At 38.9% G+C, this 15,687-nt stretch overlaps 1 protein-coding gene across 1 annotated transcript; it reads right to left on the reverse strand.

Annotated features, from left to right (window-relative positions):
• Window positions 1-835: 835 nt before the first annotated feature.
• Window positions 836-15,607, reverse strand: API5 (apoptosis inhibitor 5; the record flags this gene model as incomplete). The annotated part of the gene is made up of 15 exons (XM_009705796.1): window positions 836-1,713; window positions 3,269-3,405; window positions 3,762-3,838; window positions 4,760-4,816; window positions 5,333-5,426; window positions 5,645-5,826; window positions 6,408-6,497; window positions 7,191-7,295; window positions 7,842-8,048; window positions 9,423-9,574; window positions 9,940-10,005; window positions 11,059-11,152; window positions 12,095-12,256; window positions 13,279-13,331; window positions 15,407-15,607. Coding segments are annotated over 15 exons (1,757 nt in total), but the record flags the coding sequence as incomplete, so codon positions are not given.
• Window positions 15,608-15,687: the final 80 nt, after the last annotated feature.

Raw genomic sequence — 15,687 nt, forward strand, 5'->3', positions numbered from 1 at the left:
GTAATCAGAAATACAAAGTTACCTCACGTGTCCCGGAATGTCCAAAGTTTGCTGCCTGCTGCTCCAGAGTTAAGCAAAAATGGACTTCTAATTTAGCGCCAACAATGTCTCTGACTTTGACATGGTTTCGGTATTCTGGCCATCTGATTGTAGTGATAAATATCAAAGGGTGTTCATGAAGACACCTGAGTCAGACTCACAAGCAAATACAAATGGAATTAGGTGAGGAAACATCACTTTCAGGCATTTGTCTGTGTCTGTGGATATCAAATGGCTGGACATAAAAAGGAGGATAAGAAATAATCTTAATTCTTCTAAAGCCTAAGCTATTTTTACATCAACACGCCCTGGAACACTTATTAAAATTCTTCACCTCTGTCCCAACTTCTTTCTACTATCCTCTAATTCCTTTACAATGTTGAATGACCTGAGAAGTAAAAAATTTTGAGTGGTGACAATAAAAAAAAGCATTGTGCTCTTACATTGTATTTTCTGGGTGTACACCAGTAAATAAGAATCCCAAGTTGCTATGGAAAAAAAAAATAGCATGGAATTGTTAACTTTTCCACCTGAATTGAACTACATAACTGGAATTTTTCAATGTTACCCAAAATACAATTTTATTTATATATTTTCAAATGCAACTGTATTGGTAAAAAAAAAACCAAACAAAAAACAAAAAAACCCCAACCAACCAAAAACCCACAAAACAAAAACCAAACCAACCCTCAAGTGCCAACTAATCCAGAAATTTGCAAAACACAGAAAAGAGCCAGGTACTGCTACGGTCCAGCTCCAGCCTATGAAGCTTAATCACTGCATCAGTCTTTACCCATTCCTGGAATAATTCTAATCATTTATTGTTTTGTTTTTCCTGTTCATTTACTGAAATTTCACGGCATAACTATATGCACATATTCATATTAAACATTAAAAACTCATTTGCAAAACATCACTTTTGCATTACAATGCACGGAGAAGAGCAAGATGTGCAAACCAAAAAACACCACATTCTCCACATCTCTAAGGAAAAGGACTGCTTCATGCTACAGGCAAAATAAATTTCCATCCATGTTGCAAACGTTAAAAAAACAGCATGTATCTCATTCAATTCCGTTTTAAAAAAAAGTAAATCAAAGCAAATTTAACAATGGTACTCTTCTCCACATATTGCAAAATATGGTTACAGATGAGGAAAGGATTACTGCAGCTGCTAAGCTTATCTGACACGTATCTCTGTTGTCATGCCTTTCCTGTCCATTACTTAATACATAAACTCAACGATATAGTTTCAGTTATGCAGTAGCTGATTTTTAGGTTAATATACAAACTATCGAGATGTAGCTTGTGATAAAACATCTACGCTCTTTTCCAATTTTGAATAAATCCTGAAGACACTTCAAAAATAAGAACCCAAAACTGCTGACTGTAAGCATCCAAAAATACAGTTGTAGTTTCACTATGGACAAGTTGTAGTCCGTTAGAAAAGTAGATCATACATACAAAGGTATAAAGAACATTTAAGTCAGTCTTAGTGGAAGGCAGTCCTTGAAGGAAACAATACTCCACGCAAACTCGCTGAGTAGCACTTTCACTTTAGCCCTTCAGGGGCATGGAAGATTTAGAGGTCTACTCAGTAGATTCTTCCTCGGCTACGATTGCCACGTCCTCCCCAGCCTCTTCCTCGTCCACCTCGGAAACCGCCTCTTTGCTCTGAAATAAAAGTCAAAACTTTTCATACAGGTTTTACGCTGTATACAGATTAAAATTAAATAGCAACAACTGGAGGTATGGAAGGCTGACTTAAGTCTCTGAGGCAAATCCTGCTTATACACCATGAGATCTCCGAGTTATGCTGTGATGGACAACGGACCCCACTAACTGTACAAGGTCAGGAGAACGAGCCTCTCTGAACTCCATGTAGTCTTTCTGCATACTAGTACTATGACACCCAACTGTCCCATTATCTCAGAACTCTATTTGGGCCAGTCCATTATCCCAGAATTGAAAACTGGTCTGTAAAGAACTTCATTAGGCTACCTAGCTCATCCTTCTGTCTAGCAACACCATGTTGATCTTGAGGCGTTTGACTTGCTCCTAGTGATTTTATAAAACGATGGAAAACCACACCACCCCTATCTGTCCTTTTCTATCCTCAAGTTATCACCAGCACACTTAGTTTTGCTGGGCTGGTATCTTAACTATACCCAATCACAAATCTTAGACATAGACGGATAGCTATATATATACATATATATAGCTGTGTATATACATATATATACACATACATACACACACACACAAACTATTTGTATACTGTAGAAAATTTTTCCTTTCCCTTTGTTAAGAAAAAATCTAATCACAGCAAATAAACCCCACAAAATATTTCGTTAAAGTTTTTTTGGATTTGTTTGAAAAGATATAAAACTCTCATTCCCCTTCCATGCTTTCTCTTCATGTAGAGTCTTAAAACACAGGTCCTACAAAGAGGACTGCGTGCTCATTTTAAAGAGTACTGAAATCAAAAGCTGATCAGAGGACTAAACATCTCACTAACAAGAAACAGTAGCAATTAATACAACATATTTGGTTGAAAACTTCCTAATTTTTAGAACCGTAGGACTACAAGCTTATCTTAAGACACAGGTGCATCACCTGAAGCCTGCAATAAGAAATTCGCAGAAGATTTTATCTTTTCTCTTTGTTTTCATATATGAATGCTTTATATCAGTTTTTTGACCTATGGGCATGGGTGATAATTGTCATAGCAGGCTGTTTACTCGACAGAGGGGAGCAGACAGGATCACTCCCACTGGGAGCACGAGGACGTAGCTGTGTGGGTGCACAGTGAACCTGGCAATTGCCAGATGCTCCGGATCAGTTCTGCAACATCGGCAGCGGCTGTAACAGGTCCAATTGTATGACAGGAGGTGGCCCAGCTCTGCCACTTGCAGCAACTGGTCTGTCCAATGGGAAGTTTGGGGTGCGAGTGTCGTGCGTCGTAATAGAGAATGCAACAGTTCAATTACTAACTCTATGTATTAAAACACTACTAAAACTAACTTGCAAATGATACAGTGTCTAAGCTGGTAACGCTCAAACACTGTAATAGGTCAACAGCTAGAAAGAGACAGTTAAACACAAAAATCAGTGACAGTACAATTTCATCTTCCAAGAATGTGATACTAAGTTGGCTTAATTTGTTCGTTCCCCTCGCCCCAAGGCGCGACTGTCACCAGACAAAGTTCTTCCAAGCTGCCTAACTTACCGTAAGAAAAACTCCCCAGGTTACTGCTGTACTTTCCACTGGGAGGATTATATATTTGCCTGGCATCCCTTTTTGGTCCTGCCGAAGCTTTCTTTGGGGGTGAACTTGAGGTTGTATCTTCACTTGCTCTTTTTTGACTGACAGAAGAAAACAAAAACAGATCATCACACCCCTGTGGTGACAAGTACAAGAACAGCAGTTCAGCCTCAAAGATTAACCACTGGAAGCTAGCAGCAGCTAATGAAGACGCACTGAATAATACTTCAAAAGAGGAAGTAAGCTAGTCTCCAGTTGATTTGGTCTGTTGTATCCCTAAAGCAAGGCTAAGATTATCACTCCACAGCCTTAATTCCTTCCAGGAGGGGTGTTATTTTTGATTGGGAAACTTTTACTTTATGTGCTGCGTATATTATATATACACAGCTTGGAATCTTTATTTTGTAAACAGCAAAAATTAACACCACCATTTTCTTTTTTTATGAAAAGCTCTTACCTTGCATCTGCCTTCTGTACTGGTTTCCAGGACAGCGTAACTGTACTTTTATAAGAAGGAGGAATGTGGAACAGATCCTATGGATGCAAAAAATCAGTTTATTCTACAGTTAAATTCACATCGACTGCCCTCAAAATTTTAACTACCTATTGAGACTTCAGAGTAACAGTTACTTTCCAACAATTTTAAATTATTTTTGAAGTCCCATGGCAGAGGGAGAAGGCAGTAGCTTTACGTGGCTACCTTAGCCCACACACTTCACTAGGAAGTGCAGATAAGATTTATGTTAACAGAATAGTGTCTTACGCTGACATAATACGTTTTCTCTCTCTCCCTATGCACATCGAGCATCTTATCATGAACTACAACGGTTCCTGCAGGGGGACATCTGATACCCCTCTGATGGTAAAAGGCTGGCTTCTCAACACTGTGGGCAAAGCTTTTGGTTTATTGTGGCGATTGTGAGTGAGAGATGGGAAGCAAAAGAAGAGAGGAAAAGGTGGTTAGAAGAAATCAGAGTGGTTTCAAGGGCTCTGGATGGAAGTCTCTTTCTGCAGCTCATCTCTCCTACACTCTCTGGAGAAAAAGGGTCCGTATAGCAGCTTGCTTTGCCTCCTCCCTCCTTTACATCTTCCCTGCAGCTCTTCAAACTATTCCTTACATCCCCCGCCCACTGCAGGAAAGGGAAATGACAAGGAAAAAGGTTTGGCCAGAATCCAGAGACCCCTAGAGCAAGGTCTTCTACTCCTGTGGGCAACTAGTGCTGCAAAAAAGGGCCTCAATGCCCTATCCCAACAGCAGCAGCAGCAAAGGCTAACTGCCTTGCATGAACAGCAGATCCACGTCTCTTCAGGAACAGCAGAGCAGCAGCAGCAACCCTGAGCTGGCCAACACCGACTAACTTAGTAACACAACACAACTTAGCTCAAACCTATTCCTTTTTTCTGCATAGGTTACTCTACTGTGTGAATTTATTCCTCCATAATGTGAGGACTTACCTTGATTAAAACGTTAATGTTGTTGGTTATTTTCAAGGCAACCACTTTAATCTTGTTCTGTAAAAAAAAGAAACATCAGTGAACACCTAATCTGGTAGCTTTAAATTATGCCAACTGCATTTGATGAAGTCATAACATTAAACTGACTTCTCTTCCTAGTGAATTGCTACAGCAAGAATAATAGTGAAAGGTGTGTACACTTCTGAGTTTTCATTACAACTGTCTTTAGGCTTCTTGCAGGTTTACACTAACTAGTTGCTTTTAATGTTCCAGTGTATTTCCCACTAATTTTTTTTTCCCCCAATAGATGAAAATTCCCCCTGCAAAACAAAACGCAGAGCACAGTTAAGCCAAATACATGTGGATGCAAAGAGTAGCTAACAGTAGAAATTAAAAGATCATCTTAGCTTGCAAAACGCAGCATTAGGTAAGATGCAGTTGCAATAGAGGTTAGCAGTGCTACTCCCTTAATCTATTTGCATGCTTACAAAAACCAGCACCCCATTAATGTGCGCCAATGGTTACTTTGGTTAGGCTCAATTGGAAAAATCAGAATTCCTGAACAATACTCACCTCCTCTGTTTTCAAGGCTTCTCCTGTCTTTCCTTGAAGTGCCAGACGAAGCTGTCGAATATACACCTGCAACCCTCGAGCAAAATACTGTAGCCTAAAAAATTGAAAAGCAATCTGTTAATACATTTCACACATTCCTATAAAACAAAACCATAAGCAAAGGGAAGCTGTAATATCTTCCCCGCACCTCCCCCTTTAGGAAAACCACTCAAAATAAGCCTTCTATCAATCTGATTTGTACTCCTTTAGCATTCAGACAATAATAATTCACACTTTCTATCAGAACTCTAACACTTGCCTCTAAATGATTACCTGATCTTAAAATCTTTCAATTTCTCTGCATTCAGCTTGGCTGTCAGGAAGTCCGGAAGTTTACGTCCCAGCTGATGGAAGCTATACAATAAACACTCCACATAACTGAATTGCAACTTGGGCTCTTCATTGCCAGCATTTTCCCCATTCTCTGCTTCCTCTGGAGGAAGGGGCATATACTCCTAATGAACAGAAAGGAAAAACAAATGCAGGAGACACATTTACGCAGACCGACTGTTCTTCTGCAGTGTTTGAACTGGAGGGTTTATTTATGCTGACAGTTTAAGAAGTATCCCCCGTCCCGATACTAAGGTGATGAACCGCTGCATGAAGTCCTGGTGCAGGTGGTTTGCCTACACTTACGTGACTTGACACCTGACTCACAGGAAATATTACGCTAGCCTTGCTACCACGCAACAACCTACCGCACCAATGCTTCTGAAACAGTGCCGAATCTGCTTAAAATTCTCAGTGCTGATATAGCCTTTAATGAGATCAACATGAGTCTCTCATCACTATAAAATTTAAAAAGAACAAAAACACACGAGTTTACTGGATTAAAAACATTATGCAGGTAACAGCTCTCTATATCTACAGCGGGTTTGAATTGCAAAATGATGTCTGACCTTGTATCATGGACAGAGCTATCTTTGAAATAGCCACTTTAAGAAAAAAGGATAAACAGATTAATAGATAAAAATAACTTGTTTTGATGAAAACTTTTTTTTAAAGTGTGAATGGGTAAAAGTTGAGTTAGTCTTACCAGTAATTTATCAAACAGCTTCTTCAAATTTGATTCAAGCTTTTCCATATCGCCACAAAATGAACTCATTTCAGCGAGAAGCTTCAAAACCTACCCATAAGGACAGCATAAGGTTTTTGTGTGTTAACTGAAAAGTACAAAGGCTTAACATTCAACCTAAAAGCAATTATCACATCATTCTGGCTGGCACAGCAGAGGTGAGCTATTACAATTAAACCCCTCCCAAACATCAGGAAAGAATACAAGGAGGAACATGCCTACTCTGGGGTTCACGTCCTCAAATAGAAACACAGGTTTGTGTATTTCATCCCAACAAGCATCACCAGTCAACAGTAAACAAAACTTCATCTCCCACATCTGCAGCGCAGCTCACCTTCAAAGTGAGATTCACAGAGACCTAACTGAAGCTGCAGCACTGATTAATGTAAGCAAAATTACAGACATTAAGCCACTCCCTTAGGAGGCTAAATTAGCACAAACCATGCAACAGTCATTTCAGTAAATGCTATGTGCTTAAAAAAAATTGACAGTAATATAAAATTGATTACACCAATCTACTTATTCTAGCCTTGCCTCAAAAGCTCGGGACAAATCACACATGCTTTAAAAGGCAATGCCCAGTCATGCCTCAATACAGCAAACATTTTTTTTTTCCCCTCAGTGTAGCTAGTTTTCCTCAAAGCCAAAAACTGAAAACCACTTGAAAGGAGTTCGCAATTTTTAAAATAGCCGTCTTTGTCTAAGATGCTTATTTTTTACGATTTGAAAGACATTTTGGCTTACCTCTAACTGGATATCAAGACCTTCCACTGGAGTAGTCAAAGAACTGAGGTTTGGCAGCACGTGCTCACAGAAGTAAGTAACAAATTTTGTGGAATGAACATTTTTCTGCAAACAAAACACTGCACATTATTCAGGCTACTCTTTGAGCCTGAAGGAGTTAAATAGCTTTTTTCCCCATCACTCCGCCACCCTTATAAATGCCTACCACACAGCTCTACCGTAAAAATTTATTAAACTTCCCTCTAACTCCTAAAATGCAGGGATCCTTCCAGGTAGCTTAAACTCAGAGGCTGTCTGCAACAGGGGCTGAATGCCTATAACCCAAAAATAAAGGCCTTTCTGTGCTGCAATTGCCTGGCACTAGGCTTGAAATAATTAAACTCATACATGTATGAATCTAGTGTGAGAATCTTGTCATAATTCAATAACATCTTAAAGGTGAAAGAAAATGTCAAAGAGCAGAGAATAACACAAAAGCTCTTTGTATTCGGAGGCTTTAAGGACGTTTTCCAACATCTTAATGCATGAGAAGCGGAAGGTGGAGAAGTACTGCTATGCTGCCATTCTAATATAATCATTGAGAACACCAAAGAGAAGCTACAGCCATCAACTTTCCATGACATTCCTCATGCAAAGCAAATAAATACATACTGAGAAGAGTGGCACTGCCTGCCGAGTACACTGCAGAAGTCTGTCCACACAATCTGGATCAGATGGATTGAACGTTTGTTCCAGGTCAGCTTGTTCGGCTACCAGCTCCACTAGTTGTTGCCTTCCACTTACTGTCTGTAAGCTTTTTAATCCGGACAATATTTTCATGAACAGAACAAATTCCTCGCCTGTCACATCTTCCAGCACCTTAACAGAACACCAGAAAATGTATTTCTATGGTGGTAATTTGTAAACCTCTAAGTCAAATCTACTTGATTTGAAAAGGTAAAGTATGCAAATCTTTAGCATTTAAACTTAGCTTCTAGTTATTCAAAAACCAGAAGTTTAAAGGAACACATGAAAACATGCAGTAAAATTGTATGCACCTCCAAATGAAAGTACCTGCCATCAAGTTGTGCATAGGAAACATTATTTTTCTTGAACTCTAACTTTAAGAACAAATTTCTTACCTGACAAAATCATATGCTTCAGGCAGAATAAATATGAAATTACTATCTACTCATTATTGACTGTTGTAATACTTTTTATATCTTTCTCAGCTTGGGGAATGCACAGGAATCTCATGAAATTCAACACAAACAAATGCAAAGTCCTGCACCTGGGATGAACTAACTTCCCTGCATCAGCACATGTTGGGGACTGACTGGCTGGGGAACTGCTCTGCTGAAGAGCCCCCGAGGGTTCTGGGGGACAGGAGGCTAAACAGAAGTGTCAGAAGCGTTCCCCGGGTGTTCAACAGCGTCCTGGTCTGTGACAAGAGCATACCCAGTAGACTGAGGGAAGCAAAGGGATTGAGGATTCTCCTTTGCTACACTCTCATTAGACCAAATCTGGAACACTGCACCTAGCGTCGGGCCCTCCTGTATGAGGAAGTTGTTGATAAGCTTTAGAAAGCCCAGCCAACAAAGTGATCAGTGTCCAGAGCACATGAGCTGTGAGGAGAAGCTAAGGAAAGTGGGCTTTTTCAGCATAAAGGAAAAAAAGTCATATGGAGGAGAGGTGACCTAATGTTAATCTTCCAATGCTTAGGAACAAGTCACCAAGAGTAGGAGCCAGGTTCTTTACTGAGGTGGACAGGTGAGAATGAGACAATGAAACAACACTGACATGGGATAAACACTGAATTATGGATAAAGAAAACAAAAAAATCATGCTGAGGACAATTAAACATTGGAGCTGGTCGCCCAGGCGGTATGGGAATTCTCCATCCTCAGAGGTTTTCAAAACCCAACAGGACAAAGCGCTGAGAAATGTGATCTGAATCCAGCTGAGCATGATTCACTGAGGTGATTGATCTCCCAAAGTCGCTTTACAACATGAACGATTCTATGACTACAAGAAAAGTCGCTCTTACAAAATGAGAAGAGCCTAGCATTATTTTAACATTCCCACAAAAAAATGCTGCAAAGTTTGGATTGCAGCAGAATAGGATAACTAGAAGACCACGTTTGTACAATGCTTAACTCTACATGTGGTTTAAATAAACAGACCTCCAAAGCAATACCAGTGATAAGGAATGGTTTAATAATACGTAAGTTGGTACCGAAATAAGAGACTTACCTTCTTTGATTCAGTCAATATGAACTCTTCTACCTCCTTTGTCATCACCTCCTCAGGCAGGGTTTTTAGTTTTGTAGAGAGGAACTTGATGGCTCGCTCTCTTACAATATCCTCTCCCTGAAGAATTTGACTGAATAAGCCTCCCAAAGTCCCTGAATGGAGAATAAATCAGGTAACACAAATTATTTTAGAAGTTAAGAGCTGAACCCCCTATGCAGAGGAAAGAAGTTTCCTCCTGTACAACTCCACGACACATTTTAAAATAACTGCTATACTAACTTTTAAGAAAAATTACAATTTTCACGTGGCTTGACACAACAATCCACATTCTTATACTGGACTGTATAATTCAGACCCACAATTATTGAAAAGTTTAGTCTCGTTTGTAAACTAAACAATGAGTGTGTGTCTCACTTTCGCATTGTACTAAGAAGATACAAATCTGAGTCCTGTTCTCATCCTACTAGAGGCTAGGAAGTATTAATAAAATACATTTATAGAAAAATGTGTCCTTTACCTTTAGCATCCATCTTAAATATACTGAGCAAAGCATTGTTCACCAAGTTGAATTCTGCAGAATCATCTGAAGAGAGAAAAAAACCCCCTGATATGCATATCTTTGAAATGCAAACATAAGAGCAGAAAAACAAAGATTTCTGATATCACACAAGAAGTGTTCTATCCTCAGCATGTAATTACAAACAACGTAACTTGTATTTTTAACACCTACTAGACTGAGGAAGTAGAAAGCCACGATTATGGAAGTTGGAAGCAAAACAAAAGCTATTTGCCACTTCAGCCTCCCTGCCACAACTTTATTACAAACTTGACAGGGAAGTTATTAATCAATATATTTAGTCATTTTAAGGAACAGCTGAATAAACAAGCTGTCCTTTACTAAATTAAGGGAAAATAAATAGTTATTTGTTTTTAAACTCTTAAGTGATCTACAGTATTTCTAGGTGGGAGAAACAATTTTCCTCTTGAACTAAATGCAGAAATGAGTAAGTCTCAAAGAAAAAAAAAAGTCTCTTCTGAGAAGCCTAGAGACTTAACCATGCATTTTTAATAGAAATTTGAACATCTAATATTTAACACTCTATAACTTCCTGAGATTAAAAAAAATACATATTGTATATTAAATTCTGAATTAAATATTTTGCATGAAAAACGCATTGTATGGAAGAAAATGCCTTCAGGATTTTTAAAGTTTCTGAGTACCTGGATTAGAAGTCCAATAACTAGTTTCAGAAGGCAACTGGCTGCAGCCCATAACTGGAAGGGGTTTGTTTGGGGTTTTTGTGTGTTTCGTTTTTTGTGTTATTTTTGTTTTTCCTCTCTCCTTTTTCTACAGATGATTTCAGAGAATTTTAATGAAAAAAAATTGTTATATTTAAATGAGAGGTTTTCAGTTTAGATTAGGATAATTAGCGACCTTTCAGCAGAATTAGCAGCATAACAGTACAGCAAATACAAAGAAGGGGAAAAAAGAGCAGAAGGAGGACATGAATGGCACTGGGACAGACTGCTTTGTAACAAGTTATGAATCAACGGAAAACATTTTACAGAAGAAAACTGAATACATTTTCAGGTGTGCCACAAGGAGACCAGCCAGGAAACTACCAATGTCTCCTACCTGACTGCAGAAGCTGGGTCAGTATGTCTGCTACCCGAGGAAGATTATCTCCAGTGGCAAACTGAGGCAATTCCTTGATTGCTTGTCGCCGGATCTGTCAAAATTGTCAGTATCATGAACATAAAAAATTTTAAAAGTTTAAGTAATTACCAAAAAACAAACCCCAACCAACCCAGGCAATTCAACTACCAAAGTCTGGCAGAAATATCAGCCAAATGTGAGAAAATTACCACATACTCTTTTAACACGAGTATCATATTCAGAAAGCGATGTTCAAGATTCAGACTTTAATGGCAGTCCAAACTTCATATTTGCTATGAAACTAATATAATGTATTTATGAAGAAAATAATGTATTTTTCTTCAATCTAAGCAGCACTTAGATTAGCACAAATTCAAAGAGCACCTCTGTTCACAAATCATTCATTTGATCAACAAAATAAAGGGCTGGAATCTGTGTTATTATGGAGTCTTATTTGCTAACAGGAAGGATAGTTTTACAGTTGTGCATACGGCAGATAGAACCTCTCGGGTTTGTTCCCAGCAGTGACAAAAATCCTTGAGTGATCTGCCCAAATCATTTAAGATCTGATAACCAAAGATGCTTCAAAGGTACAGCTTCTATCAACACCACAGAAGCAGCACGAAGCGTCTCAAGACTCCCGCAAGAATAATACATTCAGAATCACATCCCTGTGGTTCTCAGGTGCGAACAAAATTTTCTTGCCTCCTAGCAGGATTTATTAGAATCCATTACCACAAAGTGCTTTTTGAAAGGAAAGAATGTAATAGATATTCCGATAAATGGTATCTAAGTTTCTTTCTGCAGAGCTATACCTTTGATTGATGACGGGAGTGAAAAAGACAAGTGAAAACCGATATATCTTCCCATACCATCACACAATAGATTCTCCTACTGCAGGAATACAACTAAGTGTTCTTAAGTTTTCCAAAGACCAATCCTCCCCTCCCCAAAGACATAGCCTATTAAAAAAAAAAGTCAACATATCAACGTGCTAGAAGGTTCTTATTCTTACAGAAACATCTTCATCCTCACAGAGGTCCAACTGGGCATTGATAGCTGAGTCAGCTAGCTCAGGAAAATGCTTGAAGAACTTCGGAATAAATTGAGCTGCAAGTCTCTTCTCCTTGGCACCTCCTTTTACACCATCCAAGATCGCTTGGTACGCATCCTTATGCTGAAAGAGGGAAAACAGAACATACAGACAGAAAAATCTTGGGTTATTCTCAAGACAAGGAAAGGATTTTTTCTCTCCCATTCACTTCAGCTATTTAAATGAACTCTATTATACAAGCTTCATACAAAGAAATAAATTTATCTCAAATCAATAAAACTGTGCCAATTTAGTAAAATTTGCTTCTGTTCACTGGTTTTTACTGTAATTCTGGTTCCTCTGTTCAAGTGCTTACCATTCAAACTGCTAGCTCAAAGGCTAACAGCTCTTGCACACCACTCGTGATGAGATTAATGAAGACCCAAAGAATTACATGATCACCTTCACCAAACTTGGGCAGTTTTTCAAGGAGTTACTGCCTTCCATCTGCTCGTTTATTATCTCTCAAGTAGAGGTTACCTCTCCCAACAACTGTGCCACTGGAATGGATCACGAATGATTTTTAACGTGTATTGCGCTAAAGCACCTTTCGCATCTATTCAAGTAGTTAACTTAATTTGAGATAAAACATAGTTCTTAACAGATCTTTGAACACAGACTAGATTAAAAAAAAAGAAATCTGCAGTTGAAATATAGAAATAAACACTTCAGCAACAGAGTAGAATATTCTCTAGCTTCTCGAACTAGAATCGCACAAGCATTTCTGATTTTGTGCTGCAGGACTGAAACTTCAGAATAAATGGAAGTCTTTGTTGTGGTTAGCTATGTGTTTGCAAAATAAAAGTCAGCATTATTAGGATACTAGCAGAAATCAGAACCTTCTATCATTGATCTTCCTCACAGTTGTGAAAAGAACGCTTTAGACAACTAACCCTACTTTGAACAGCAACATCAACAAACAGCACAGGACACTTTGCTTCATTTACATTAAATTTCTGAGAGCCACACATACCATCACCCCTACTCCACACAAAAATTCACCCACAGCACACAGAAATACTAATTTCCAAAGCAGTACACCACATTAACTCCCTCTAAAGCAAGACATATTTTAACATTCAATGCTCCTTAAACACTCCCTAGACCTTGCTGATAGCTCCCCACGTTGCCAGATTCTGAACTGGATTGAGACACTGATCTGGAAGAAAAATAACCAAGGGAAAAAAAAAGGTTTCTTTTCAGCTAATCCCCATCCCCATTAGGTTTGCTCTGCAGTTGTGCCAACACAGTGCACTCAACAGCAAAGGCAGGAAAAAGCCAGCACAAACTGACAATGAAATATGCATTATTAGAGCCACAGGTTCTCGACTGCAAGTTAAGAACAACTTTTTTGTGAAACAAATTACTTAAACTTAATACATATCAAAAAAGCAGTCACAAAGCAATGTGTTTGGAACACAAAGCTTGTGTTCCATGAATTTGTATTGCTGCACGCTAACTACTCCTATCATTTAGGCAAAATACAGTTCAGGCAGGAGTTTGTTTCACCCTGTACCTGGCAGCATTGAATGCTCAAGAAAAAAGTAGGCAAGTGCAGAAGCACTGTGATCCTTCAGTTTCACATATTTCCTCCCAATCTGTAACACAGGAATGTCCTGAGCCAGAGATAATGTCCAGACCTTTATTTTTAAGAACTGTCAACAGACCAATCATACATTAATTTCTCTACATTAGCTCTTGAACCAATTCATATGCTATAATGTCCTGTGACAAGGTTCACAATGTGTTGTGGAGAAAAAGTTAATCTTCCTCTTTATTTTAAGCCTGCTTCCCAATCGTTTTTTTCAAGTTCTCACCTTTATTCCACTCAGGAGGCGGACTCATCATACCCGAGCCCCTTTCTCAACTGAAACACTCTTTTACAAGCTCAATACTTCCAATCTTTTAAATTACTCCTCTTAACGTCATACTTCTGCTTGTCCCCTTGCTCTTCTCCTCATGTTCAGAGTTTCTTTTTTGAGATGGGATGACTATGACTTTTTGTAGTGACAGATCATGTTCATAAGGATGTTAAGAGACAATAAAGTAAGCAGTGGGATAAAACTGATGAATAAAGAACAAATTACTCATGGTTTCTCAGAATGCAAAAATTGGGGACATCAAATAAGATTACGAAATGACAAGTTCAAAGGAGAGAACTCCTTCAGAAAGGTTAATCAAGGAATGGAACATTTTGCCACAGAACATTTGTAAGCCAGAAACATAATCAGTTAAAAAAAGCATCAGAAAAGTTCACTGAAGAACAATCTAGCAAGATATACTAATTACAAAGACATTGGGTCTGGAAGCCCACAAGCTGGAGAGAGGCAGAGCTGGGAGAGTGTATCAGGAGTCATTATTCTATACTTACCCTTGGAGGTTCTTACACATCTGCTATTGATCCCTGTTACAGGCTGCATTTCCTAACTAAGCTAGAGTTTGTTCTACCTAAGATGGCCAGTCTCATCTTACAAAAGCTACCCACAATAGTCAAAATGATGATTGACTACGTATTTGCAAAACAGCACAGTAAAAGCATCCGTTTCATTCTGCATCTCTCCCCATCATTCCCAACATTTTAGTTGCATTTTTTGGTTGGCTCAGGGATGATGTTTTTGTTGGACTGTCTGCAAGGATACTTTGTTTCACTAGAGCATAATTACACAAATGAACTGAATGGACTTGAATTAAAAAGAAAAAAACCTTTTTTAAAAAAAAACCCAAACCTCAAAACAACCATCATATTATTCGTTCTCTTAAAGAACTTTTCAAATGACCTCGCACTGTAGTATCTAGTTTAAAATCCCCTGCTAGGTATATGCAAAGCTACTTTCCTACTTATGTGCTTTATGACAAAAAAAACACAAAAACCCCAACCAACAACCTATCCGCTGCTTTTCCAGGTAACCATTCAGTAAAATGAAAGCCTAACGTAATTCAAAAACTAGTTTTAGCTAACCATAATATTTTGCATTGGTAATATACTAAGTCATCATTTTTTTTTTTTTTTTAATAATCCAGTAACAGTATAAACAAATGGTAGATCTTGCCACGATTTTACAGGTTAAAATCTCCTTTAGCCGTGAGGATCGGTCTCCCATTCTTCCCTCAAGGAAAAAAAAACAAACAAACAAACAAACAAAAAAGGCTACAGGCAGTTAGCAAACCATAACAGACTTCACCTTCCTCAAACAAGCCTCGTAGCAAGAGAGCCTGCCCCGAGCTCTCCGGAACCGCAAGTGCGCTGGATCAGATCTGGATGACTACCCGTGCCTTCTTCCAGGGCTGAATTCGCCAGACGAAACTCCCCGCCCCCGAGCGGTCTGCCGCTATCTAATAACAAGTTAACATCCGCGACGCCACATTTAAAAGGAGAGCTGCCGACAGGACGGAAGGAGGATGCTGCTGCAAAAGCGACGAGAGATGCTATCGCCCCTGCAGAACCGCAAGCACGAAGCTCATCTCTACCCGCCCTCCGCCCCCGCCCCGGCTCCTGAGGAAACCTACACCGAAAA

Source organism: Cariama cristata, unplaced genomic scaffold (genome assembly GCF_000690535.1).
Source record: "Cariama cristata isolate BGI_N322 unplaced genomic scaffold, ASM69053v1 scaffold27348, whole genome shotgun sequence".
NCBI classification, from domain to species: domain Eukaryota; kingdom Metazoa; phylum Chordata; class Aves; order Cariamiformes; family Cariamidae; genus Cariama; species Cariama cristata.